The sequence below is a fragment of the Chiloscyllium punctatum genome, chromosome 24 (genome assembly GCF_047496795.1).
Source record: "Chiloscyllium punctatum isolate Juve2018m chromosome 24, sChiPun1.3, whole genome shotgun sequence".
NCBI classification, from domain to species: Eukaryota; Metazoa; Chordata; class Chondrichthyes; order Orectolobiformes; family Hemiscylliidae; genus Chiloscyllium; species Chiloscyllium punctatum.
Genome location: NC_092762.1, coordinates 89,398,757 through 89,423,460, shown reverse-complemented (window position 1 = coordinate 89,423,460; position 24,704 = coordinate 89,398,757). Strand labels below are relative to the sequence as shown.

Sequence of the window (24,704 nt, the reverse complement as noted above, 5' to 3'; positions counted from 1 at the left end):
CACCATCTATGTTTTAAAAAAAACTTTCCTCGCACCTCTCCCTTAAATTTGTCCCCTTTCCACTAAAACCTATGCCCCCTGGTATTTTACTTGAGAAAAAGATTCTGACATCCACAATAGCCACGCATCTCATAATTTTATATACTTCTATCAGGTTATCCGTCAGCCTCTAACACTCTTGTGAAAACAATCCAAGTTTGTTCAGTCTCTCCTTATAATGCGCTCTTATCCAGGTAACATCTGGTAAACCTCTTTTGCAACCTCTCTAAAGTCTCCTCATCTTTCCTATAGCATGGGGACCAGAACCGCACACAATAATAAAAATGTTGTCCAACTAAAGTCTTAGCTGCAACATGATTTGCCAACTTTTATCCTCAATGCCCTGACCAATGAAGGCAAGCTTGCTGTGTGCCTTCTTTATCACCTTATTCACTTGTGTTGTCATTTTCAGGGAGCTGTGGACTTGCACCCCAAGATCCATTTGTATGTCAATACTGTACAGGGTCCTGCAATTAACTGTATACTTTCTTCTTGCATTTGACCTCCCAAATGCATCACCTTACAGTTGCCTAGATTAAACTCCATCTGCCATTTCTCCGCCCAACTTTCCAACTGATTTATTTCCTGCTGTAATTTTGATAATCATCATTATCCATATCTTCACCAATTTCAGTGTCATCTGCAAACTCACTAATCAGATCACCTACATTTTCATCGGAGTCATTTTTATATATATACCAGCACTGATCCTTGTAGAACACGACTAGTCATAGACTTTCAGTCAGAAAAGCATCCATCCAGAGCTACCTTCTGTCTCATATTTGTCAATTGCGTATCCAGTTTGCCAACTTAGCATGGATCCCATGTAACTTAATCTTCTGGACCAGCCTATTACTAGACCTTGTCCCATGCTTTAGTAAAGTCCATGTAGGCAACATCCACTGCCTTACAGTCCCCTGCCTCCCCTAATTAGATTAGATTAGATTACTTACAGTGTGGAAACAGGCCCTTCGGCCCAACAAGTCCACACTGCCCCGCCGAAGCACAACCCACCCATACCCCTACATCTACCCCTTACCTAACACTACGGGCAATTTAGCATAGCCAATTCACCTGACCTGCACATCTTTGGACTGTGGGAGGAAACCGGAGCACCCGGAGGAAACCCACGCAGACACGGGGAGAATGTGCAAACTCCACACAGTCACTCGCCTGAGGCGGGAATTGAACCCGGGTCTCTGGCGCTGTGAGGCAGCAGTGCTAACCACTGTGCCACCATGCCACCCATAAATCATATTCATCACTTTCTCAAAAAAGAAAATCAAATTTGAGAGACAAGATCTCTCCCTCATAAAGCCAGGCTGACTATCGCTAATAAATCCATTCTTTTCCAAATGCAAATAAACAGTGTCCTTAAAAATCTTTCCCAATAATTTTCCTACCACTGACGTGTGGCCTATAATTTCCTGGATTATCCCTGTTGCATATCTTGCACAAACGATCAGCACTAGCTATTCTCCAGTCTTGAGGATAAAGAGGAGACGAAGATCTCTGTCAATGCCCCAGAAATCTCCTCCCTTGCTCCTTCACTATTCTGGGATTGATCTCATCTGACCCCTAATCTACTTCAATATTTTTCAAGATGCCCAAAGCTACCTCCTCTTTAATATCAGCATGCCACAGAATAGCAACATACGCCTCCCTAACCTTAGCATCATTCATGTACTTCTCCTTTTGAGAATACCAATGCAAAGTACTCATTAAGGACCTCACCAGCTTCCTCTGGCTCCATGTATATATTCCCTCCTTTGTCCTTGAGTGGACCTACTCTTTCGCTAGTTATCTCTTGCTCCTAATATATGTATAAAATGCCTTGGGATTTTCCTTAATGCTACTTGCCAGGACATTATTGGCCTTTCTAGCCCTCCTAATTTCTTATTTTAAGTTATTTTCTGTTGCCTTTATATTTCACAAGAGTCTTGTTTGATTTCAGTTTCCTGAACCTCATGAGTACTACCTTTCTCGTTGACTCAACTTTCTCAATATCTCTTCTTGTCCAAGATTCCCGAATCTTCCTATCCTTTTCTTTTATCCCTACAGTAACTTGCTGGTTCTGAATTCTGAGCAATGGCCTTTAGAAGACTCTCATATGTCAGATGTGGATTTACCCACAAAACATCCACCCCAATCTAATTTCTCCAGTTTAGCACTTTCACCTGAGGACCAGTCTTATCCTCATAAGTAATTATCTTAAAGTTTAAGGAATTATGATCACTGTCCCAAAATGCTCCCCCACTGAAACTTCAATCTCTGAGCCAGGCTCATTCCCCTGTAAAAAGTCTATGATCCCTTACCTAGTTGGACTGTCTACATATTGTTTGAAGAAACCCTCCTGGATGCATTTGTAAACAACAACTTCCAAATTTTCCTACCCCCTTGCTGTTTCTTAGACTTGCCCAGACTGTACACTTCTCTCCAATCTGAGTCTCTTTCTCTAATCCACTAATCCCATCCCTTCTTATCAGTACCTCCTTTCTTTTTTACCTGTCCCTCCTAAATGTGGAATATCCTTTTATATATAGTTCCTAGTTTTGATCACCCTGCAGTCACATCTCCACAATGGGAACAAAATCATGTTTATTTTATTGTAAAGCATGCAATCAGGAATTAACTGTAGAAACTGAGCAGATCTGACAACATCTGTGGAAAGAAGGCAGAGTTAATGTTTCAATTCCAGTGACCCTTCAGAGCTGATAGCATCTAGTCCAAAGTGCTATTTATGCTGATGACAAGGATTGAGGGAGAAAGGACTGAGCAGCTGGGGGAAAGGGAGCCAGAAAAAGCTTGGGTGGGTGGGGGGGTGGTGGAGGAGGATGTGTGGGGGCAGTGAGTGAGGTGGACAAAGGGATGAAGATGGTGAGCCCTAGAAGAAAAGAATCTTGATTGGTGATAATGCCTGAATAGGTGAAAACGAATTGGCTGTTGGATCTAAGAAACCCATTTCATTGGCAAATTCTAAGATGTAGGGGTGGGTAATAGACATGGAAGGAGATGTTCATGCTGCAAAGACATTAAAGTCAATATTGGAGTCCTAAAAGCTGTAATGTCCCCAAGTGAAAGATGTTGCTGATGCAGCTTTGGAAAAGTCCTGAAGAAGGGTTACTGGATTCCGTGTTCACTCTGGTTTCTCTCTGCAGATGCAGCTAGACCACCTGAATTTTTCCAGCAATTTTTGTTTTTGTTTCAGATTTCCACCATCCACAGTTCTTATTTTATTTTACTGATACATAAATGTTGGCCAGAGTACATAGTGGTATGTTGAAGTGGCACGCAACTAAAAGTTCAGGTTGTCTTTAACAGCCAAGTATAGAAAGCCACAAAGTATTCACCCACTCTGCCTTTCATCTTCCTAATATAGAGGATGTACAAAGTCAAAAATCACTCAATTCCAGGTTATAGTCCAACAGGTTTATTTGGAAGCAGTAGCTTTCAGAGCGCTGCTCCTTCATCAGGTAGTTGTGGAGTATAAGATCATAAGACACCGTGAGGTGCACAGTGGTTCACTGGTTAGCACTACTGCTTCACGGTGCCAGGGACCCGGGTTCAATTCACCCCTCCCACAGTCAAAAGATGTGCAGGTTAGGTGAATTGGCCATGCTAAATTACCCGTAGCGTTAGGTACATTAGTCAGGGGTAAATGTAGGAGAATGGATCTGGGTGAGCTGCTCTTCAGAGGGTTGGTGTGGACTTGTTGGGCCGAAGGGCCTGTTTTCACACTGTAGGGAATCTAATCAGAATTCAGAGCAACATTTACAGTGTGATGTAACTGAAATTATATGTTAAAAAAGACCTGAATTATTTGTAAAGTCTCTCATCGTTTGGAATAAACATGTTGGTTTCAGTTCTTTCATGTGTAAATCGCAGAACTTTTTTAAAGTTACATTCTTGAGTGAACTTAAACAATTGGTGTCATGTCGTCCCAGATAATGCATTGAAGGTGTGAGGTGCCCTGTGTGAGACTGTCTGTGCCAAATGTTCATATTCTAATCTAAAAAACAGATTTACAGAATCTTACATGGATTCATGCAGTATTGTGAACAATGAATAGACTAAATTAGGTGAAGTACATTCTATTGAGCTATTGAACTGACCGAAATACAAAATGGCAAACCCACTTGTGATTAAGTGGTATCTCAAGGTATTCACAGGAGGATTCCAAACAACTTTTGACACCAAGTCACAAAAAGATATTGCGACAGGGAGATAATGAAAAATTAATTTAACAAAGTTGGTTATAAAAACATTTTGATAGTAAAAAGGAGATAGTGAGATTTCAGGAGAGAATTCCAGAGCCTATGCCCTAGGCAGTTGCATTCATGGCCCTGATGTCAGAGGGTTGTAGGATAGATTGCGCTCATAAAAATAAGCATTGGTAAGGCCATAGATTTTTGAACATAAATATTTTAAAATTGCAGAGTTGCCAGATTAGGAGCCAATTTAGATTAACTGAGTGGTGAATGATTTTAAGAAATAAAGATTCTTCTGATGCCAGAAGAAACAGAATTGATGTTTGTGGCGAAATCTGTAAAGGAAATAAGACAGATTACAAAAGCAATTAATTAAGCAAAGAGGATCCTTGGCTTTATAACTAGAGGATGGTGTGTGAAAACCAGAAATTTGCAGTAAGCCTGCATAAAACTCACTTTAGGAGAAAGTGAGGACTGCAGATGCTGGAAACCAGAACTGAAAATGTGTTGCTGGGAAAGCACAGCAGGTCAGGCAGCATCTAAGGAGCAGGAGAATCGACGTTTCGGGCATGAGCTCTTCTTCAGAAATGGATTCCTGAATAAGGGCTCCTGAAGAAAGACTCATACCCGAAACGTTGATTCTCCTGCTCCTTGGATGCTGCCTGACCTGCTGTGCTTTTCCAGCAACACATTTTCAGCTAAAACTCACTTTAGTCCCAGTTAGTGTGCGTATTTTTGAACACGATGCTTAAAGAAGTAAGTTAAGGTACTGAAAAGAATTTCTAAAATAGTTTCAGAAATGAGAACTTACAGTTAAGGTGGATAGGCTAGACAAGCTGGGGGTACAGTCCTTAGAGTAAAATGTCAAAGGGGACAAGGTTTTTGGCAGAAGAATCAGAGCTGACATGAAGAAAGCGAAGGTTGCAAACTCGAGTCGGATTTGGCATGTGGTGCTGGCTCAGGTGATGGAAGCAGGTTCATTAGTCGTCTTCAAAGGATCCTTGGAGAAAAATAATTCCAGGGATGTGGGAACAAAATGGGAGAAATGTTCTGACATGTTTGCTGTTTGAAAGAGTGTAGAATCTCACTGGGCCAAATGACTGTCTTCAGGGCTGCTTGCTCCATGATTTCAGAGATAACAAGGGCATGAATTAGGATTTGAGCAGCAGATGCACAAGGCAGTGACAGAGTTGAGTGATGTTAAGGAGATTGAAACAGGGTTGCTTGGTGAGGGAAGGTTTTAATTGGGTTATTATTGCAGTAAGTATTGCTCCAGAGGAGAGGAGCTCTGTGTAAAATGTTTAATTTTCTGCGCAGTGAACAGTTTGTTGCAGAATTCGTTCTGTTCTCTGAAGTTTCCTTGACTCCACAGCACGCAGACAGCTGTCCATATGGTTCGGTCTATCTGTCGCCCCCAGCTGACACCAGCTGGCGAAGGTGAGTGACACTTTTCCTAAATTAAACTTCCAATCTCAAGTCTTTCTGTTGCAAATGATGTCATAATGATGAAAAGTTCATGTGATCTGAGCTTAGAGCTTAATACCTTGCTATATTTAGACTTTTAACACCAACTGCAAAGATGGGGGTAGTTAGGCTGTTCCCAGGGACAATGGGAAAAAGTGGCAGAGTGGCTCCCATTCCAGGGGAACAAATGCAGGTGGATCATTAAATACAGGTAGAAGGCGATAAGAGGGGACAGAGAAAAGCCCTTGAGACAAGAGGGGTGATAAGAGGGAAAAACGGGCAACTGTGCAGAAAGATCAGATGTATTTTACTATTGACTTTACAAGCATGTAGATATTGTGGATGTGTAGTGCTTTATACGGTATCTCATTCACCTTTTCGTTGTCTCATCTGTTCTGAGCATTAAACTGATCTGTATTCCTCCTCCCAGAAAGCAAGACTGAATGACATTTTGTAGGATGTCGACAAAGAATTAAAGATGATGGCAGGACTGTTGCTGTCCTGCAAAACGTGGACTATACGGAAGTTTCTCCTTTTTAGAATTAAGCTTTTTTAAACCACCTGTCACTGTTGTTTTCTAATCTATCTGGTTTACTCAATCTGTCACACTTGCAGCTGATTGTCACAAATGATCCATATATTTTAATTTCAGGACCAATTCAGATTCTGCTCTGCACCAGAGCACGATGAATCCCACTGCACAGGATCCATTTAATGGGGGTTCCCAAGAAACACAAGAGCAGCACAAGCGAGGTGAGGTCATGTTCAAATGAGGGTGCTGACCCTCCAATCATAAATCTTTCATACAAAAAAATTAATATTTCTAACAATTTTTCTCAAATGCACACACTGGCAACACAAACTTGCAGGCTCTTCATTCAAAGCCTCAAACTCTTGAAAGTGGCACCTTTTGAGGAGGGAGAAATGGCTCAGTAATATTGCGGATATTACTGCTGTGTTTTTGTCTATTTTAATGTATGAGTAGCAGAGTCAGATTTCATATCACTTTTTATACCCTGCTAGGAGCAATAACGAACTTATTCCATAGAAAATTATCTTGCTAAAGTTTGAATTATACTAAATATAGACTTTTCTAGAAAGCTGGTTGATCGAGGCGCTGGTGAAGCCCAAACTGAGCATGTGAGCAGGTTATTACTGAGTAATGCTGTTTGATATAACTGTGGTGAATACGCTGTATCACTTTGTTGATAAGTGAGTGTGTTATGTTCTTTTTTCCTGAGATTCTTACACACTTGATGCAACTGCAACACGCCAACTTCTGTGAACAACCTAAAGTCTATTAAGCACAGTACAGTACAAATTTTCTGGAGAAACTCTTTAACGCACTTCGCAGGGCTTGTGGAGCCATGTCAAAGGATCTTTCTGAACAAAGGAACCTGTTCTTCCTTTGTACAAAATCTTTACATCACAGTCAGTAATTCCCACAAGACAACCCCCAGCCACTCCCCCACAGTCAAGACACACTGACCTGATCATCTCCAGAAACAATGTAATGTAAATCATCCCTTAATGGCTAAATTTGTTGTGAATTTTTTTTTTAAACTGCAGGGGAGTAGTCAAAATTCCAACTGCAATGTTACTGTTGATTTCTGAATGGGGGATGATAATGTAATTCCTTTACTCTGAATAATTAGGAAATGGCCATGCAAATGGCTCTGAATGGCAAGGGATGGGAATGTAAATTTCTTACATTCTACCTGTAAGACAGAGACATCCCACCCTAGCCTCAGGACATCCAATTTCCTGCAGGTCAACAGAGCAAATTAAACCTTTAATATCTTAAGTGGGCTGATCAGCTGATAATTGACTAACTTGAATTTATCCTGGTTTTTAGGACCAGGCACATTGTCAGGTTGATACCACATTTGCAGCTGTGCTGGAGCAACTTGCCTACAAGAATGACAAGTTCTACATAAGTCTTCAGCATGAAGCAAGGATGTCATTAGGGCCCCATAACCATTCCTGTATGCTGTGTAGTAGGCCATATCTTGATATCGTGGGGTAAATCAAATTGGCTGAAGGTTAGCATCTGAGCTGGGATCTCAGAAGGCTAAGTGAATCATCCACATGGCACTTGTGGCTGAAGATGGTTGCAAATATTTGCATCTTGTCTGTTACATTATTGGGTTCCTACGTCATTCAAAATGGTGATGTTTATGGAGCCTGTTCTTCCATTGCCAACCATTAATCACAACAAGGTTTGCGAAGACTGTAGACTTGATCTGATCTGTTGGTTGTTAGAACACATACATCTGTTAGTAGCATGCTTCTTCTGTTTGCCATGTAATGCTAGAAAACAGAACGAATTACAAGGTTGGTTCCTATCATACCTCAGTTTTATGTATGCCTGACACTGTTGCAGGCATGGTCATCTACACAGACCATAAGAGGAGCTGAGAGCACCATACATCCTCATGAGGTTGCTCTGTTATTCAGCTGGTCATGGCTAACCTTCCAACTCAACATTTTTGTGTCTATTCCTTATATTCTTTAATTCACTGAGTAAGCAAAAATTTGCCTATTTTAGCTTTAAGCTTATTTAATCGTGAAGCATCCTCAACCTTCTATGGGAGCGAATTCCAGCCATTCATATCCTATTGAATGAAGTCAATTCTCTTCATCATAGTCCTAAATAATCAGCCCCTGACCCTGAGACAGTGCCATCATGTTCCGTATTCCCCAGCCAAAGGAAACCAACTCTGTGTCTAACTTGTCAAGCCGTTTCACCAACTTATGTTTCAATGAGCCCACCACTCATTTTAAACGTGAGTGTATCTAGACCCAATTTATTCAGATTCTCATCCTAAGATAACTCCTTCATCTCAGGAATAAATCCACTGAAGGTTTGCTGTTTTGCCTCTAATGCTAGGATATCATTGCTCTGGTATGGAGCACAAAACTGCTAGTGTGTTCTCATCAAAGTCCTATGCAGCTGTAACAAGGCGTAAACCTATACTCTAATCCTTTGAAATCAAGGCTTTTCTCATTGTTTGTTTGACGCACCTCCATGCTAACTTTGTGATCCTTCTATATTTAGATCCAAGTCTGCAATAAGAGTGGCTCAGTGGTTTGATTTTACCCTTGGCAGACTGCACATTTGTGCATGCCCCCTGTGTGGGTCTTTTCCAAGTGCTCCAATTTCCTTCCACACTCCAAAGGTGTGCAGGTTTGGTGAACTGGCCAAGCTAAATTATCCATAGTGTCCAAGAATGTGCAGGCTAGGTGGATTAGCCAGAGGATATGCAGGTTTACAGGGATTAGCATAGAGTGGTGGACTTTTCCTTCATACCCATGTAATTTTGTTTCATTGTAGGTTTCTTGCCTTCATCTGGAGAATGTTACTCTTAAATATGAAATTTACTTGTAATTGGCTTCACATTCAATAAGACTTGGTCCCTGGTTTCATGACAATAGAGTGAGGAATACCCCAGGTCATTATTTTTTTTATTTGCTTGTGGGACGTGGTTAGATTGTCTTTTAATGGAGGTGGTCATTGCCTGGCAGTTGTGTGGCACAAATAGTACTTGCCACTTTTGAGGCAAAGTCTGAATATTGTCCAGATTGTGTTCCATTTGATCATGGACTGCTTCGTGAATGGCTTTGAACATTGTGTAATCATTGGTAAATGTTGCTCAGTAGGCCAGCATTTGTTGCCAGGCTCTAGTTGCCTTTGTGAAGATGATGGTGATATATTTCCAAGTGAGGATAGTGAGTGGCTTGGATGGAAGTTTGCAGGTGGTGATGTTTCCATGTATCTGCTGCCCTTGTCCATCAAGGCAGAAGCGGTTGTGGATTTGGAATGTATTATCTAAAGAACCTTGGTGAATTTCTCCAGTGCATCTTGAGCTGTGAATGGTAAAGCTAACTAGTTGAAACAACATAATTACTAGTTGTGAAGTTTCCGTTTTGGCAATGTGCTGGTTGATCTGTCTCACTATTGCTACAGGGAGATGAAGATTTTGCATTCTCAGTTACACACATTTGCCTGCTAAAATAATCATTTTGTTTCTGCTGAGCGGTGCTGTATAGAGTGGCTTTTTGTAAATGTGAAGCCATTCAAGCGGGCTATTTGTCCTAGATGGTGTCATGCAGCTTGAGTGTTGTGTGGACCATTCTATGACTATCCTGACTTGTGCTTTTGCGATGGTGGACAGCCTTTGAAAGTCAGGAGGTGAGTTACTCACTGCAATATTTCTTTCCCCTGACATTCTCTAAAAGCTATGCCACTTATACGGCTAGTCCAGTTCATTTCTGGTCAATGGTTATACCTGGTTTTTGGTAGTGGATAGTTCAGCACTGGTAACACCATTCAATTTCAAGGAATGGTGGTTAGATTGTCTTTTAATGGAGGTGGTCATTGCCTGGCAGTTGTGTGGCACAAATAGTACTTGCCACTTTTGAGGCAAAGTCTGAATATTGTCCAGATTGTGTTCCATTTGATCATGGACTGCTTTAGTAACTGAGGTGTCGTGAATGGCTTTGGACATTGTAATCATTGGTGAACATCCCCACTTCTCACCTTATGATGGAGGGAATGTTATTGATGAAACAGCAGAAGATGGCTGGGCCTAGAACACTACTCTGAGGAACTCCCGCAGAGACTTATTTTTAAAAACATTCAGTAACAAATTAAAAATACTATACATGAATGCACGAAGCATTAGAAATAAGATGGATGAACTTGAGGCTCTTTTGGAAATTGGCAGATACGATATTGTGGGGACAACTGAGACGTGGCTTCAAGTGGACAGGGCCTGGGAAATGAATATTCAAGGCTACACGTGCTATCGTAAGGACAGACTGACGGGCAGAGGGGGTGGCCATGTTGGTAAGGGAGGATATTCAGTCCCTTGCGCGGGGGGACCTAGAATCAGGGGATATAGAGTCAGTTTGGATAGAGCTGAGAAATATTAAGGGTAAAAAGACCCTCTTGGGAGTTATCTACGGGTCCCCAAACAGTAGTCTGGATGTCGGATGTAAGTTAAATCAAGAGCTGAAATTGGCCTGTCGCAAAGATGTTACTACAGTTGTTATGGGGGATTTCAGCATGCAGGTAGACTGGGAGAATCAGGATGGTATCGGGCCTCAAGAAAGAGACCTTGTGGAGTGCCTCAAAGATGGATTCTTAGAACAGCTGGTGCTGGAGCCGACCAGGGAGAAGGCAATTCTGGATCTGGTATTGTGTAACGAACCAGAATTGGTCAGGGACCTCGAAGTGAAGGAGCCATTGGGAAGTAGTGACCATAATACAAGAAGCTTCAATCTGCAATTTGAGAGGGACAGGGTACAATTGGAAGTGACAATATTTCTGTTGAATAAAGGGAACTATGGAGCAATGAGGGAGGAGCTGGCCAAAGTTCAATGGTGCAATACCTTAGCAGGGATGACAGTGGAGGAACAATGGCGGATATTTCTGTGTATAATGCAGAAGTTGCAGGATCAGTTCATTCCAAAAAGGAAGAAAGATCCTAGGAGGAGGCATGGGTGGCCGTGGCTGACGTGGGAAGTTCAGAAACATATAAAGTTAAAAGAGAAAAAGTATAACATAGCAAAGGTAAGTGGAAAAACGGAAGACTGGGAAGTTTTTCAAGAACAACAGAGGATTACTAAGAAGGAAATACGCAGAGAATAAAATAAGGTACGAAGGTAAACTGGCCAATAATATAAAGAAGGATAGTAAATGTTTTTAGAAAAAGGTGGCTTGAGAAATCGTGGATGCGTTGGTGATTATTTTCCAGAGTTCGATAGATTCGGGATCAGTTCCTGCGGATTGGAGGGTGGCTAATGTTGTACCACTTTTTAAGAAAGGTGGGAGAGAGAAAGCAGAAAATTATAGACCAGTTAGTCTGACCTCAGTGGTGGGAAAGATGCTGGAGTCAATTATAAAGGATGAAATTACGACACATCTGGATAGCAGTAACAGGATAGGTCAGAGTCAGCATGGATTTATGAAGAGGAAATCATGCTTGACTAATCTTCTGGAATTTTTTGAGGATGTAACTCTGAAGATGGACAAGGGAGATCCAGTAGATGTAGTGTACCTGGACTTTCAGAGAGCTTTTGATAAAGTCCCACATAGGAGGTTAGTGAGAAAAATTAGGGCGCATAGTATTGGGGGCAAAGTACTAACTTGGATTGAAAGTTGATTGGCTGATAGGAAACAAAGAGTAGTGATAAACGGCTCCATTTCAGAATGGCAGGCAATGACCAGTGGGGTACCGCAGGGATCAGTACTGGGACCCTAGCTTTTTACTATATATGTTAATGATATAGAAGATGGTAATGGTAATAACATTAGCAAATTTGCTGATGATACTAAGCTGGGTGGCAGGGTGAAATGTGATGAGGGTGTTAGGAGATTACAGGGTGACCTGGACAAGTTAGGTGAGTAGTCAGATGCATGGCAGATGCACTTTAATGTGGATAAATATATGGTTATCCACTTTGGTGGCAAGAACAGGAAGGCAGATTACTACCTCAATGGAATCAATTTAGGTAAAGGGGCAGAGCAGAGAGATCTGGGTGTTCTTGTACACCAGTCAATGAAGGTAAGCATGCAGGTACAGCAGGTAATGAAGAAGGCTAATAGCATGCTGACCTTCATAACAAGAGAGATTGAGTATAGAAGCAAAGAGGTGCTTCTGCAGCTGTACAGGGCCCTGGTGAGACCACACCTGGAGTACTGTGTGCAGTTCTGGTCTCCAAATTTGAGGAAAGACATTCTGGCTATTGAGGGAGTGCAGCGTAGGTTCATGAGGTCAATTCCTGGAATGGCGGGATTACCTTACACTGAAAGACTGGAGCGACTGGGCTTGTATACCTTGAGTGAGAGGGGATCTGATTGAGACATATAAGATTATGAAAGGATTGGACACTCTGGCTGCAGGAAACATGTTTCCGCTGATGGGTGAGTGCCGAACCAGAGGACACAGCTTAAAAATACGGGGTAGACCATTTAGGACAGAGATGAGGAGAAACTTCTTCACCCAGAGAGTGGTGGCTGTGTGGAATGCTCTGCCCCAGAGGGCAGTGGAGGCCCAGTCTCTGGATTCATTTAAGAAAGAGTTGGATAGAGCTCTCAAGGATAGTGGAATCAAGGGTTATGGAGATAAGGCAGGAAGAGGATACTGATTAAGGATGATCAGCCATGATCATATTGAATGGTGGTGCAGGCTCGAAGGGCAGAATGGCCTTCTTCTGCACCTATTGTCTATTATTGTCTATTGTCTATTGACTGGAGCTGAGATGACTGAATTCCAATAACCATGACCACCTTCCTATGTACCAGATAAGATTCCAGCACCGGAGAGGTTTCCCCCCCAGTTTCTATTGACTGCAGGCCGCTAGAACTCCTTGATGCCACACTTGACATCAAGGACTGTCACTATGTCCTCACCTCTGGAATTCGCCTTATTTGTTCATGTTTGAAACAAGTCTGTAATGAGGTCAGGAGCTGAGTGGCCCTGGTCGAACCCAAAATGGGCATCACTGAGCAAATTATTGCTGAGCAGGTGCTGTTTAATAGTATGTCCCGGCCATGATTTGGCATGGCTCCCTGCACTCTTCATTGAACCAGGCTTGCTCCCCTTGCTTGATGGTAATCATGACTTGGGGTCATGAAGATTTATAGTATATTGGATTGTGACTCTGCTGTTACTGGTGGCCCACAGCACCTCATGGATACCTACCTCATGAGGTGCAGGATCCATTTTGAATTTCTCCCTCTTAACACACTGTTGCTAAATAAAAATGAGAGATTGTTGATGACACCTTCCATCACTTTCCTGATGATCAAGAGTGGACTGATGGAGTGGTAATTGACCAGCTTGGATTCGGCAAAATTCCAGTAGCTCTACAGAAACAACTTGACTGGTGCGTGCAGGTAGTTCTGGAGCACAGGTCTTCATTACTGTTGCTGGAATATTGACACAGCTCATTAGATCATAAGAACAGAATTAGACCATTTGGCCCATCAACTCTGCTCCACCATTCAGTCATGGCTGATATGTTTCTCAACCCATTTTCCTACCTTCTACCCTTAACCTTGGATCCCCTTACTAAACAAGAATCTATCTCTGCCTTAAAGGCACTCAATGACTTGACCTTCACAGCAATCTGCAGCAACAAGTTGCACAGATCACTAACCTCTGGCTGAAACAATTTTTCCTTCTCACCTATCCAGGACTTCAGAGCTTAGATCTGATCCATTTGATTATGGAATCACTATTTTCTGTCTATCACTTGATGCTTATGCTATTTGGTGCACGGCTTGTCATGTTTTGTGCCTTCACCAATTGATAGCTAATTTTTAGATATGCCTGGTGCTGATTTGGCATGGCCTCCTACACTCTTCATTGAACCAGGCTTGCTCCCCTTGATGGTAATCATGGTTTGGGGGTTATATCAGGTCATGAAAATTTATCTTGTGTTGGACCGCGACTCTGCTGTTACTAGTGGCACACAGCACCTCGTGAATACCTACCTCATGAGCTGCAGGGTCTATTCTGAATTTCTCCCTTTTAGCACACTGGTGTTGCTAAATAAAGATGAGAGATATGTGCTTAATGTCTCCACAAAGACTTTGCAGTGGTTATTCCTACCAGTATAGTTGGATATATGTATTTGTTGCAAGTAGGTTAGTGAAGATGACTGGGCTGAGGCTGAAGTTGGCTGATTTACCATGGAGCAGATAATGATCAATTGTTTAGCGTATGTCTGAGGTAAGTATTGATCAGATGAGCAGATATTGATAAGGTTCTTAAGACAATATTATCCGTATAACATGTATTATGTACACTTCATTATTTTAATCATTGCTGTATTGGTGGTGAAGTTGTCGGATTGACACCTGCTGCTTTGTTGAAAATGGAGTCATGATGGGCTTGTTCCTGATGGTGTAAATACAATATTAACATCATATTGAATGTTCTTCAGTATGCAACTGTCCATTGTGTTTTTGGAAGAACTTAAAGTTAGATCTGTTTGGATTTCCCATCTGAAATTTAGGAGTACTGGCTCTTGAATTGTACCTGGATTCAGAGCATCCTCATTGGTGAATTTGATGCAAATCTAAATAACATTGTACACTTTTCCCTATCGGCCTTTGTGTCCCATCTTCAAAAGTCTGGTACTTAAGTAGTTGTGAAGAAGAGCTGAACTCAGTCATTGAGTCTGGTCTGTGCATGCATATAGCCTTTATGGCTCTACACTTAATCTCAACACACGATCCCTCGGAAGGGAGGAAATTCAAACCTTATCCCTGTTTGTCAGCAATGCTGAAAAGTGCATGTGAGGATCAGATTAGGCTGAGCTGTGAAATCCCCTCATTGATTAGGTTGAAGGGCGAATTAGAAAAGAGATGAAAAGAGAAGAATTCTTGTAATACAGTTGTCAGGAGCCGGGTGCAGGATATTGAAGAAACATGAAACCAACGAGACCACTAAATGGGTTATAAAAGATCAAGTTCTCATTTTGTGCTTAACAGGTGACTCAGATTTTCTGGATGATTATTTCATCCAGAACACTCCTAACCACACTGTTTGACTCTTCACTTTGAGGTATCTTGCTTCAAATCAGTCCCAGCTGATTTTGTTGGCATTTGGTTCATCAGTTACCAATGAGCCTCACTCTGCCACCAGTGTCCACCCCTTGACTAAGAGCAGCCAAAGATGAACAGAAGTCCCAGAAAATATCTGACAGTATTGAATAGTCTTAATGTGCATTAGAGACACAGGTGATAGTGAGAACAGTGTTTTATTTTGTGTCTTGTCCAGTTCTTCAATCATTTATTGTGTACATATCTCTTTTTATTCCTCTCTCTTTCTTCCTTTCTTTCTTTCTTTCTTTCTCTCTCTCTCTCTCTCTCTCTCTCTCTCTCTCACACCGCTCAGTGTTATTACTAACGGTTCCTGGGATGGAAGAGACTACGTCTGAGACTGATAAATCACTATCCAAACCGCTGTGGGACAACAAAAAGGTACTGTAGGATATTTAATGTTTAATTTGTTTGAGGGGAATTTGGAATTCCTAAAAGTGAGTCAGATTACCCATCTCAAATTAGTTGAGAGTCTGTTACATACTCCAATTCTATTATGATACTTGGTATGGGTCCTTCACCTTTCATTAGTGTCAGCAGCAAGTTCTCTTCCTTAAGCCTTTCTTGCTTTCTTATTATTTGTGATGCTTATCAACCTTCTTCATATTTTTGTGGTAATTTTAAATGAAAAAAGCTCAATGTTCTCCCCTTTCGCAAAGTGCTGCTGGTTGCACTAGCTTGTGCTTCAGGAAGGAATAAAACACTCCTATTTTCACAATGCCTTTCACAGCCTAAAAGGCATCTCAATGTTTCACCTCCATTGCTTAATTTTAAATTTATGGTTAGTGTTATTAATGGTTAGGTAAACACAGCAGCCAGTTTTATCACCACAAGATCCTCAAATAGCTAGATAAATTATTAAAATGTTTTAATGTTCCTGTAACACCTGTTTGGGACTGGGCTGGGGCTATTATTGAACAGTCTACTTTTGTCAGTTTTTTCAGTAAGGAAAGCCAATCAGGTGACTACTGCCCATCAGTTGTGGCTTAGTGGTCTCACTCTGCCCTCAGTTAGAAGGTTGTATTTTCAACTTCCATCAAGAGACTGAAGCTCAGAAACCAGGTGAATGTTTTGGTGTGGGACCAAAAGTATGTTGCATTGCTGGAGATGCTATCCTTTAGATCCCAAGGTGATGTGGCTGATCCTGAAAATAATGTCTTAAATCTGAGCAAAGAAATCAAAGGGTCACTCGATGCAAAATGTTAACTCTGATTTCTCTATGCAGCTGCTGCTTGGCTTGTTGAGCTTTTCCAGTAATTTCTATTTTTAAGTAGTTAGCACTGCTGCTTCACAGCACCATGGACCCGGATTCAATTCCAACCTCAGGTGACTGTCTGTGTGGAAAGTTCACCTGACCTGCACATCTTTGGGCTGTGGGAGGAAACTGGAGCACCCAGAGGAAACCCACGCAGATGTGAGGAGAACGTGCAAACTCCAGATAGACAGTCGTCCAAGGCTGGAATTGAACCCGCGTCCCTGGCGCTGTGAGGCAACAGTACTAACCACTGAACCACCGTGTCTCCCTGGAGTGCTCTGGTTTCTTCTCTCAATCTAGAGATATGTTAGGTGGATTGTCCCTTGTAACCAGGGGTGTGAATGGGAAATGCCAGGTTACAGAAATAGGGTAGCGGGATGGGTATGGTGGGATGCTTTTTGGCAGGGTGGTATGACTCACTGAACCAAATGGTCTGCTTCCATACTGAAGCGATTCTATGATTTTAATTATTTAGTTTCTCTGCAGTTGCTCAATTCTCCTTGTAAATTCACCTGACTCTGAACATAGGATATTACAGCACAGTACAGCCCCTTCGGCCCTCGAAGTAGCGCCAACCAGTGGAACCAATCTGAAGTCTATCTAACCTACACTATTCCATTTTCATCTAGATGTTTGTACAATGCCTATTTAAACGTCCTTAAAGTTGGCAAGTCTACGACTGTTGTAGGCAGTGCATTCCACACCCCAACTACTTCTCAGTAAAGAAACTACCTCTGACATCTGTCCTATATCTATCACGCCTCAATTTAAAACTATGTCCCCTCGTGCTAGCCATCGCCATCTGAGGAAAAAGGCTCTCACTATCCACCCTATCTAACCCTCTGATTATCTTATATGTCTCGAAGTCACCTCTCAACCTTCTTTTGTCTAACAAAAACAGCCTCAAGTCCCTCAGCCTTTCCTCATAGGACCTTCCCTCCGTACCAGGCAACACCCCAGTAAAACTCCTCTGAACCCTTTCCAAAGATTCCACATCTTTCCTATAATGCAGTGACCAGAACTGTACACAATACTCTCAAGTGCAGCCGCACCAGAGTTTTGTACAGCTGCAACATGACCTCATGGCTCCGAAACTCAATCCCTTTGCCAATAAAAGTTTACACACTGCATGCCTTCTTTACAACCCTATCAACCTGGGTGGCAACTTTCAGGGATCTATGTACATGGACACCAAGGTGTCTCTGCTCATCTACACTACCAAGAATCTTACCATTATCCTAGTACTTGTATTCCTGTTACTCCTTCTAAAGGGCATCACCTCGCAGTTTTTTGCATTAAACTCCATTTGCCACCACTCAGCCCAGCTCTGCAGCTTATCTAAGTCCCTCTGGAACCTGCAACATCCTTTGGCACGGTCCACAACTCCACTGACCATTATGTCATCCAAAACTTTACTAATCTGTCCGACTCTCTATGACTCTATACTCCGTAATCCAGGTAATTTATAAAAAGACAAACAGCCAGTGACCCCAAAACAGATCCTTGCGGTACACCACAAGTAACTGAACTCCAGGATGAACATTTCTCATCATCCACCACCCTCTTTGCTCTTTCAGCTCCAAATTTCTGATCCAAAGTGCTAAATCACCCTCAATCCCATGCCTCTGTATTTTGTGCAATAGCCTACCGTGGGAACCTTATCAGACAACATAGTCAAATCCATATCCACTACATCAACTGCTTTACCCTCATTCACCTGTTGTCCAACAACTTGTCCAAGTACCACAAATTTGGTGGTTTACCTACTAAACCAGTTCTCCAGCTACCTTTTTCAATTATCAATCCTCCTCTTATTTTCACGAACCCACTGCACTGGGAATAATCCTAAGATTTATACTTTCGAGGTCCTGCATTTTAATTTCCTTCCTATTGTTTCTCCACCCTCCATCTGCCGACTACTGAAATGCCCTTGGAAGCTAGGACTTTTACTGCATTCCCCTGAGGAACAATCGCCTTCACTAGTTTCCACAATGTGCACTACTTGCCTGGTTTTCTTAGAATTACCAAGTTTCCCCTCTGCCTAATGCTTCTAATCTGCAGTGTGATTACCTACTTATCTCTTTATATCCAGCACTGAATCCAGCTGCTGCTCAAATTTTGAAACCCAGAGTTCCAGCTTCTGCAGCTGGTGATTCTTCCTGCAGATGTTGTGTCTGGGCCACGTGGTGTGTCTATAACTTCACACATACTGAAAGGTGTGTATTTCACTTACATGCTGTAACTGTGAAAACTATTTGTCATCCTTTAGATTAAGTTTAACCTTAGTTAAAAAGCTTCACTTACATGAACTTTATTTTCGTCAATTTTACTTTATTATTTTGTTTTACTTTGACTTGATTTAGTTTTCTATCCCTTTTGCTGGACTTTCATACTTTGAGTAGCTGCTGCTGATTTATAAATCATATGATTTGCATTTAGTTTAAAGCTATTTAGACTCCCTCCCCAAAACCAATTTTTCACCAAAAAATTTAGATTTCCTCTGACGTCACTGTACATTCTTTTTTGCACTCAGCCCCTCTCTTGACGCCATGTTCAGAGTGAAGCCACTGCTTGACCTCCAGTTTCTTTTTAAACTTGAGTGCTCTCTTGGCACTCTGTTCAGAATGATGTGAGGCTTGATTGAATAGCACTGTATTCACTGGAGTTTCGAAGAATTAGAGAGGATCTAACAAACCTGTAAAATTTTAACAGGACAAGAAAGGGGAAATGCTTCATCCAGAGAGTGGTGAGCCTGTGGAATTCCCTGTGACAAAAAACAGCGAAGGTCAAAACATTAAGCATTTAAAAGTTGTCACATTTGGAATATTGTGTGCAGTTCTGATTTCCTCATGATGAAAAGGATATGGAGACATTAGAAAGGGTACAAAAACATTTTACCAGATGGCGTCTGGTTTGAAGTGAAAGGGTATAAAAGAGAGATTGGACCAACTTGGTTTGTTTTCAGTTGAACATCGCGGGACCAGGGGCAACCTAATCGAAGTTACCAAAATTGAAGCATGGATAGATGGAACATAGAACAATACAGTGCAGTAGAGGTCTTCGATGTTGCACCGATCTGAAGCCCATCTAAGCTACACTATTCGATTATCATCCATATATTTATCCAATAACCATTTAAATACCCTTAAAGTTGGCGAGTCGACTACTATTGCATTCCACACCCTTACTACTACCTCTATCTGTCCTATATCTATCACCCCTCAATTTAAACCTATGTCCCTCACACTAGTCATCACCATCCGAGGAAAAAGGCTGTCACTGTCCACCCTATATAATCCTCTCATCATCTTATATGTCTGTATTAAGTCACCTCTTTACCACCACCTCTCTAAGAGAAACAGCTTCAAGTCCCTCAGCCTTTCCTCATAAGACCTTCCCTCCATACCAGGCAACATCCTGGTAAACTTCTTCTGCACCTGTTCAAAAGCTTCCACATTCTTCCTGTCATGTGGAACGAATGCACTACTCCAATTGCGTTCACCAGAGTTTTGTACAGCTGCAGCATGACCTTATGGCTTTGAAACTCAATCCCTCTACCAATAAAAGCTAACACACTGTACGCCATCTTAACAACCCAATCAACCTGGGTGGCAACTTTCAGGGATCTATGTACATCGACAAAGAGATCTCTCTGCTCATCTACACTACCAAGAATCTTATCATTAGCCCAGTACTCTTTATTCCTGTTGCTCATTCCAAAGTGCATCACCTCACACTTTTCCACATTAAACTCCATTTGCCACCTCTCAGCCCAGCTCTGCAGCTTATCTATGTCTCTCTATAACCTACAACATCCTTTAGCACTATTCACAACTCCATCGACCTTAGTGCCATCCGCAAGTTTACGAACCCAGCCTTCTGTGTCCTCATCCAAGTCATTTATGAAAATGACTAAACAGCTAGTGGCCCCAAAACAGACCCTTGTGGTACACCACTAGTAACTCCAAGGTCTCTTTGTTCAGCAACACTCCCTAGGATCTTACCATTATAATCCTTTACAAAACTTTACCCACAACCAAAGTAAGGCTCACAGGTCTATAATTACCAGGATTGTCTCTACTCCCCTTCTTGAACAGGGGACTAGAGGCTCCAGGCTGAACATTTCCCATCACCCACCACCCTCTTTCTTCTTTCAGCTAAGCAATTTCTGATCCAAACTGCTAAATCACCCTCAATTCCATGCCTCTGTATTTTGTGCAATAGCCTCCCTTGGGCAACCTTATCAAATGCTTTACTGAAATCCACATCCACCACTTCAACCGCTTTACCCTCATCCACCTGTACGGTCACCCTCTCAAAAAACTCAGTAAGGTTTGTGAGGGTTAGGGTTAGGGCTTTTGCCCGAAACGTTGATTTCGCTGCTCGTTGGATGCTGCCTGAACTGCTGTGCTCTTCCAGCACCACTAATCCAGTATTTGATTTTCAGCATCTGCAGTCATTGTTTTTACCTTTAAGGTTTGTGAGGACCTACCCTTCACAAAACCGAGTTGACTATCCCGAAGCAAATTATTCCTTTCTCACTGATTATAAATCCTATCTCTTAGAGTCATGGAAATGTACAGCACAGAAACAGACCCTTCAGTCCAACCTGTCCATGCCTACCAGATATCCCAAACCAATCCAGTCCCACCTGCCAGCACCTGGCCCATATCCCTCCAAACCCTTCTTATTCATGTACCCATCCAAATGCCTCTTAAATGTTGCAATTGTACCAGCACCACTTCCCCCGGCAGCTCATTCCATACATGTACCACCCTCTGTGTGAAAAAGTTGCCCCTTAGATCTCTTTTGTATCTTTCCCTTCTCACACCCTAAACCTATGCCCTCTAGTTCTGGACTCCCTGACCCCAGGGAAAAGACTTTGTCTATTTACCCTATCCATGCTCCTCATAATTTTGTAAACCTCTATAAGGTCACCCCTCAGCCTCCGACGCTCCAGGGAAAACAGCCCCAGCCTGTTCAGCCTCTCCCTATAGTTCAAATCCTCCAACCCTGGCAATATCATTGTAAATCTTTTCTGAACCCTTTCAAGCTTCACAACATCTTTCCGTTAGGAAGGAGACCAGAATTGCAAGCAATATTCCAACAGGTGCCTAACCAATGTCCTGTACAGCCGCAACATGACCTCCTAACTCCTGTACTCAGTACTTTGACCAATAAAAGAAAACATACCAAATGCCTCCTTCACTATCCTATCTACCTGCAACTCCACTTTCAAGTAGCTATGAACCTGCCCTCCAAGGTCTCTTTGTTCAGCAACACTCCCTAGGATCTTACCATTATAATCCTTTACAAAACTTTACCCACAACCAAAGTAAGGCTCACAGGTCTATAATTACCAGGATTGTCTCTACTCCCCTTCTTGAACAGGGGAGCCACATTTGCTATCCTGCAGTCTTCTGGCACTATTCTTGTAAACAGTAATGACATAAAGATCAAAACCAAAGGCTGTGCAATCTCCTCCATATTTTCCCAGAGAATCTTAGGATAAATCCCTTCCAGCCCAGGGGATTTATCTATTTTCACACTTTCCAGAATTGCTAACACCACCTCCCTATGAACCTCAATCCCGTCTAGTCTAATATCTCTATCTCTGTATTCTCCTTGACAACATTGTCTTTTTCCTGTGTGAATCCTCACAAAAAATATTCATTTAACGCCTCTCCTATCTCCTCTGACTCCTCACACAACTTCCCACTACTGTCCTTGATAGGCCCTAATCTTACTCTCGTCATTCTAGGGTTTTAGAACATAGAACAATACAGCGCAGAACAAGCCCTTTGGCCTTCAATGTTGTGCTGACCTGTGAACTATTCTCAGTCCGTCCTCCTACACTATCCCATCATCATCCATGTGCTTATCCAAGGATTGTTCAAACCCCCCAATGTGTCTTGAGTTAACTACATTGGCAGGTAGGGCATTCCACACCCTTATCACTCTCTGAGTAAAGAACCTGCCTCTGACATCTGTCTTAAATCTATCACCCCTCAATTTGTAGTTATGCCCCCTCGTACAAGCTGATATCGTCATCCTAGGAAAAAGACTTTCACTGTCTACCCTATCTAATCCTCTGATCATCTTGTATGTCTCTATCAAATCCCCTCTTAGCCGCGGCCTTTCCAATGAGAACAGATTCACATCTCTCAGCCTTTTCTTATAAGACCTTCCCTCCAAACCAGGCAACATCCTGCTAAACTTCCTCTGCACCTTTTCCAATGCTTCCACATCCTTCCCGAAACATGGGGACCAGAACTGTATACAATATTCCAAGTGTGGCCGCACCAGAAATTTTGTACAGGTGCAGCGTGATGTTGCTGTTCCGGAACTCAATCCCTCTACCAATGAAACCTAACACACCGTATACCTTCTTAACAGCACTATCTACCTGGGTGGCAACTTTCAGGGATTTATGCACATGGACTCCCAAGATCCCTCTGCACATCCATACTACCAAGAATCTTTCCATTAATCCAGTATTTTGCCTTCCTGTTATTCTTCCCAAAGTGCATCACCTCACATTTAGTTGCATTCTCTTGTTTCCCTCCCTGCAGTTTCCTTTCCCATCCTATGTATCCTAAATCTTGCCTAATTGCATCATAATTGCCTTTCCCCCAGCTGTAACTCTTGCCTTGCGATATATATCTATCCCTTTCCATCAGTAGTCTTTTTCCCAGGGTAGAAATATCAGTTACTTCGGGACAAGGATTTAACATTCACTGGTAAGGGAGACGCAAGAGGCATTTGTTTTTAAACACAGAGGGTGGTAAGCACCTGATATGTGCTGCCAGAGGAGACGGTGATGACGGATACAATAGCAACATTAAAAAGGCATCTTGAATGATGTATGAATATGCAGGGAATAGAGGGATATGGATTGTGAGGCCGCAAAAGGTTTTTAGTTTAGAAAGGCGTCATGTGTCAGCACAGGCTTGGGCTGAAGTGCTGTTTCTGTGCTGTTTTGTTCTTTGTTTTCAGGAAGGAGATAGGTATAGTTTTTACTGAGTTGGATGATCAGCCATGATCAAATTGAGTCTCAGCGCAGGCTCGAATGGCCTACTTTTCCTATTTTCTCAGTTTTCAATGAAGCCACACCTTGCTCTTCATATACATTTGAAACTTGTTGCGTCCTCTCTCAGCGCTTTGTTCAGAATGAAGCCACTTCCTGCTTGCTCTGCTTTTAAAATCTTGCTGCCTCCTCTGTGTTGCCATTTGAAAGCAGGTGGGCAATAGCTAGGCAAATGTGAGGACTGCAGATGCTGGAAATCAGAGTCTAGATTAGAGTAGTGCTGGAAAAGAGTCCTGATGAAGGGCTTTTGCCCGAAATGTCGATTTTCTTGCTCCTCGGATGCTGCCTGACCAGCTGTGCTTTTCCAGCACCACTCTAATCTGGGCAATAGCTAGTATTTAAAGAAACACCACTAGATCTACAGCAAATAAACATTTGTATAAGGAACAAACATGCAAATGGAAAGGTGAAGCTAATGGAGGAAGGATTGTATTAGATCAAAGGAAGTGGCTTAGAAGAATACCTGAAAGTGTTAAGGGGAGCAATTTAGAGCCCAGCAAAGGAGGACAAAGGAACTAATCAGGGAAAAGAGAATGTGAGTACAAGGTACTGGGGTAATAAAGACAGACTGTGTAAATTTTTTTGTCCGTGTGTAAGGGAAAAAGCTCGCATGGGTAAGTGTGAGCTGATCAAGAGTGGGTACAGGAGAATTTATCATGGCGCGCAGAGAAATGGTAGAGAAACTAAACAGTTACTTTGTATCTCTCTTCATGGAAAAAGATACAGAAAAATCTACCAGAAATGTTAGTCAGCCGAAGAACTTGAAACTGAGGAACAAAAAAATTAGCATTATTTATGAGCTATTACCTGAAAACGTAGATTTTTTGCAGAATTGTGAACGCATGGAATGCATTTCCATCAGTGGTGTGGAAGCAGAGTCATTAAGGACATTTAAGTGACTGCTGGACATGCACATGGATAGCAGTGAATTTAGGAGTGCGTAGTTAGATTATCCTATGTTAGATTAGGAATAATCCTCGGCACAGCATCGTGAGCCAAAGGGCCTGTTCTGTGCTGTACTTTTCTATGTTCTGT

General features: G+C 42.1%; 1 protein-coding gene across 2 annotated transcripts in view; it reads left to right on the top strand.

Moving 5' to 3' along the window:
* LOC140494840 (CREB-regulated transcription coactivator 1-like) overlaps positions 1–24,704 on the top strand; it is a 145,864-nt gene that overhangs the window by 42,763 nt on the left and 78,397 nt on the right. For both annotated transcript variants that reach the window (XM_072594511.1, XM_072594510.1), the window contains exons 4-6: positions 5,623–5,684; positions 6,364–6,464; positions 15,623–15,708. In XM_072594511.1, coding sequence (XP_072450612.1) covers positions 5,623–5,684; positions 6,364–6,464; positions 15,623–15,708 — 249 coding nt within the window. The remainder of the gene's footprint in view (positions 1–5,622; positions 5,685–6,363; positions 6,465–15,622; positions 15,709–24,704) is intronic.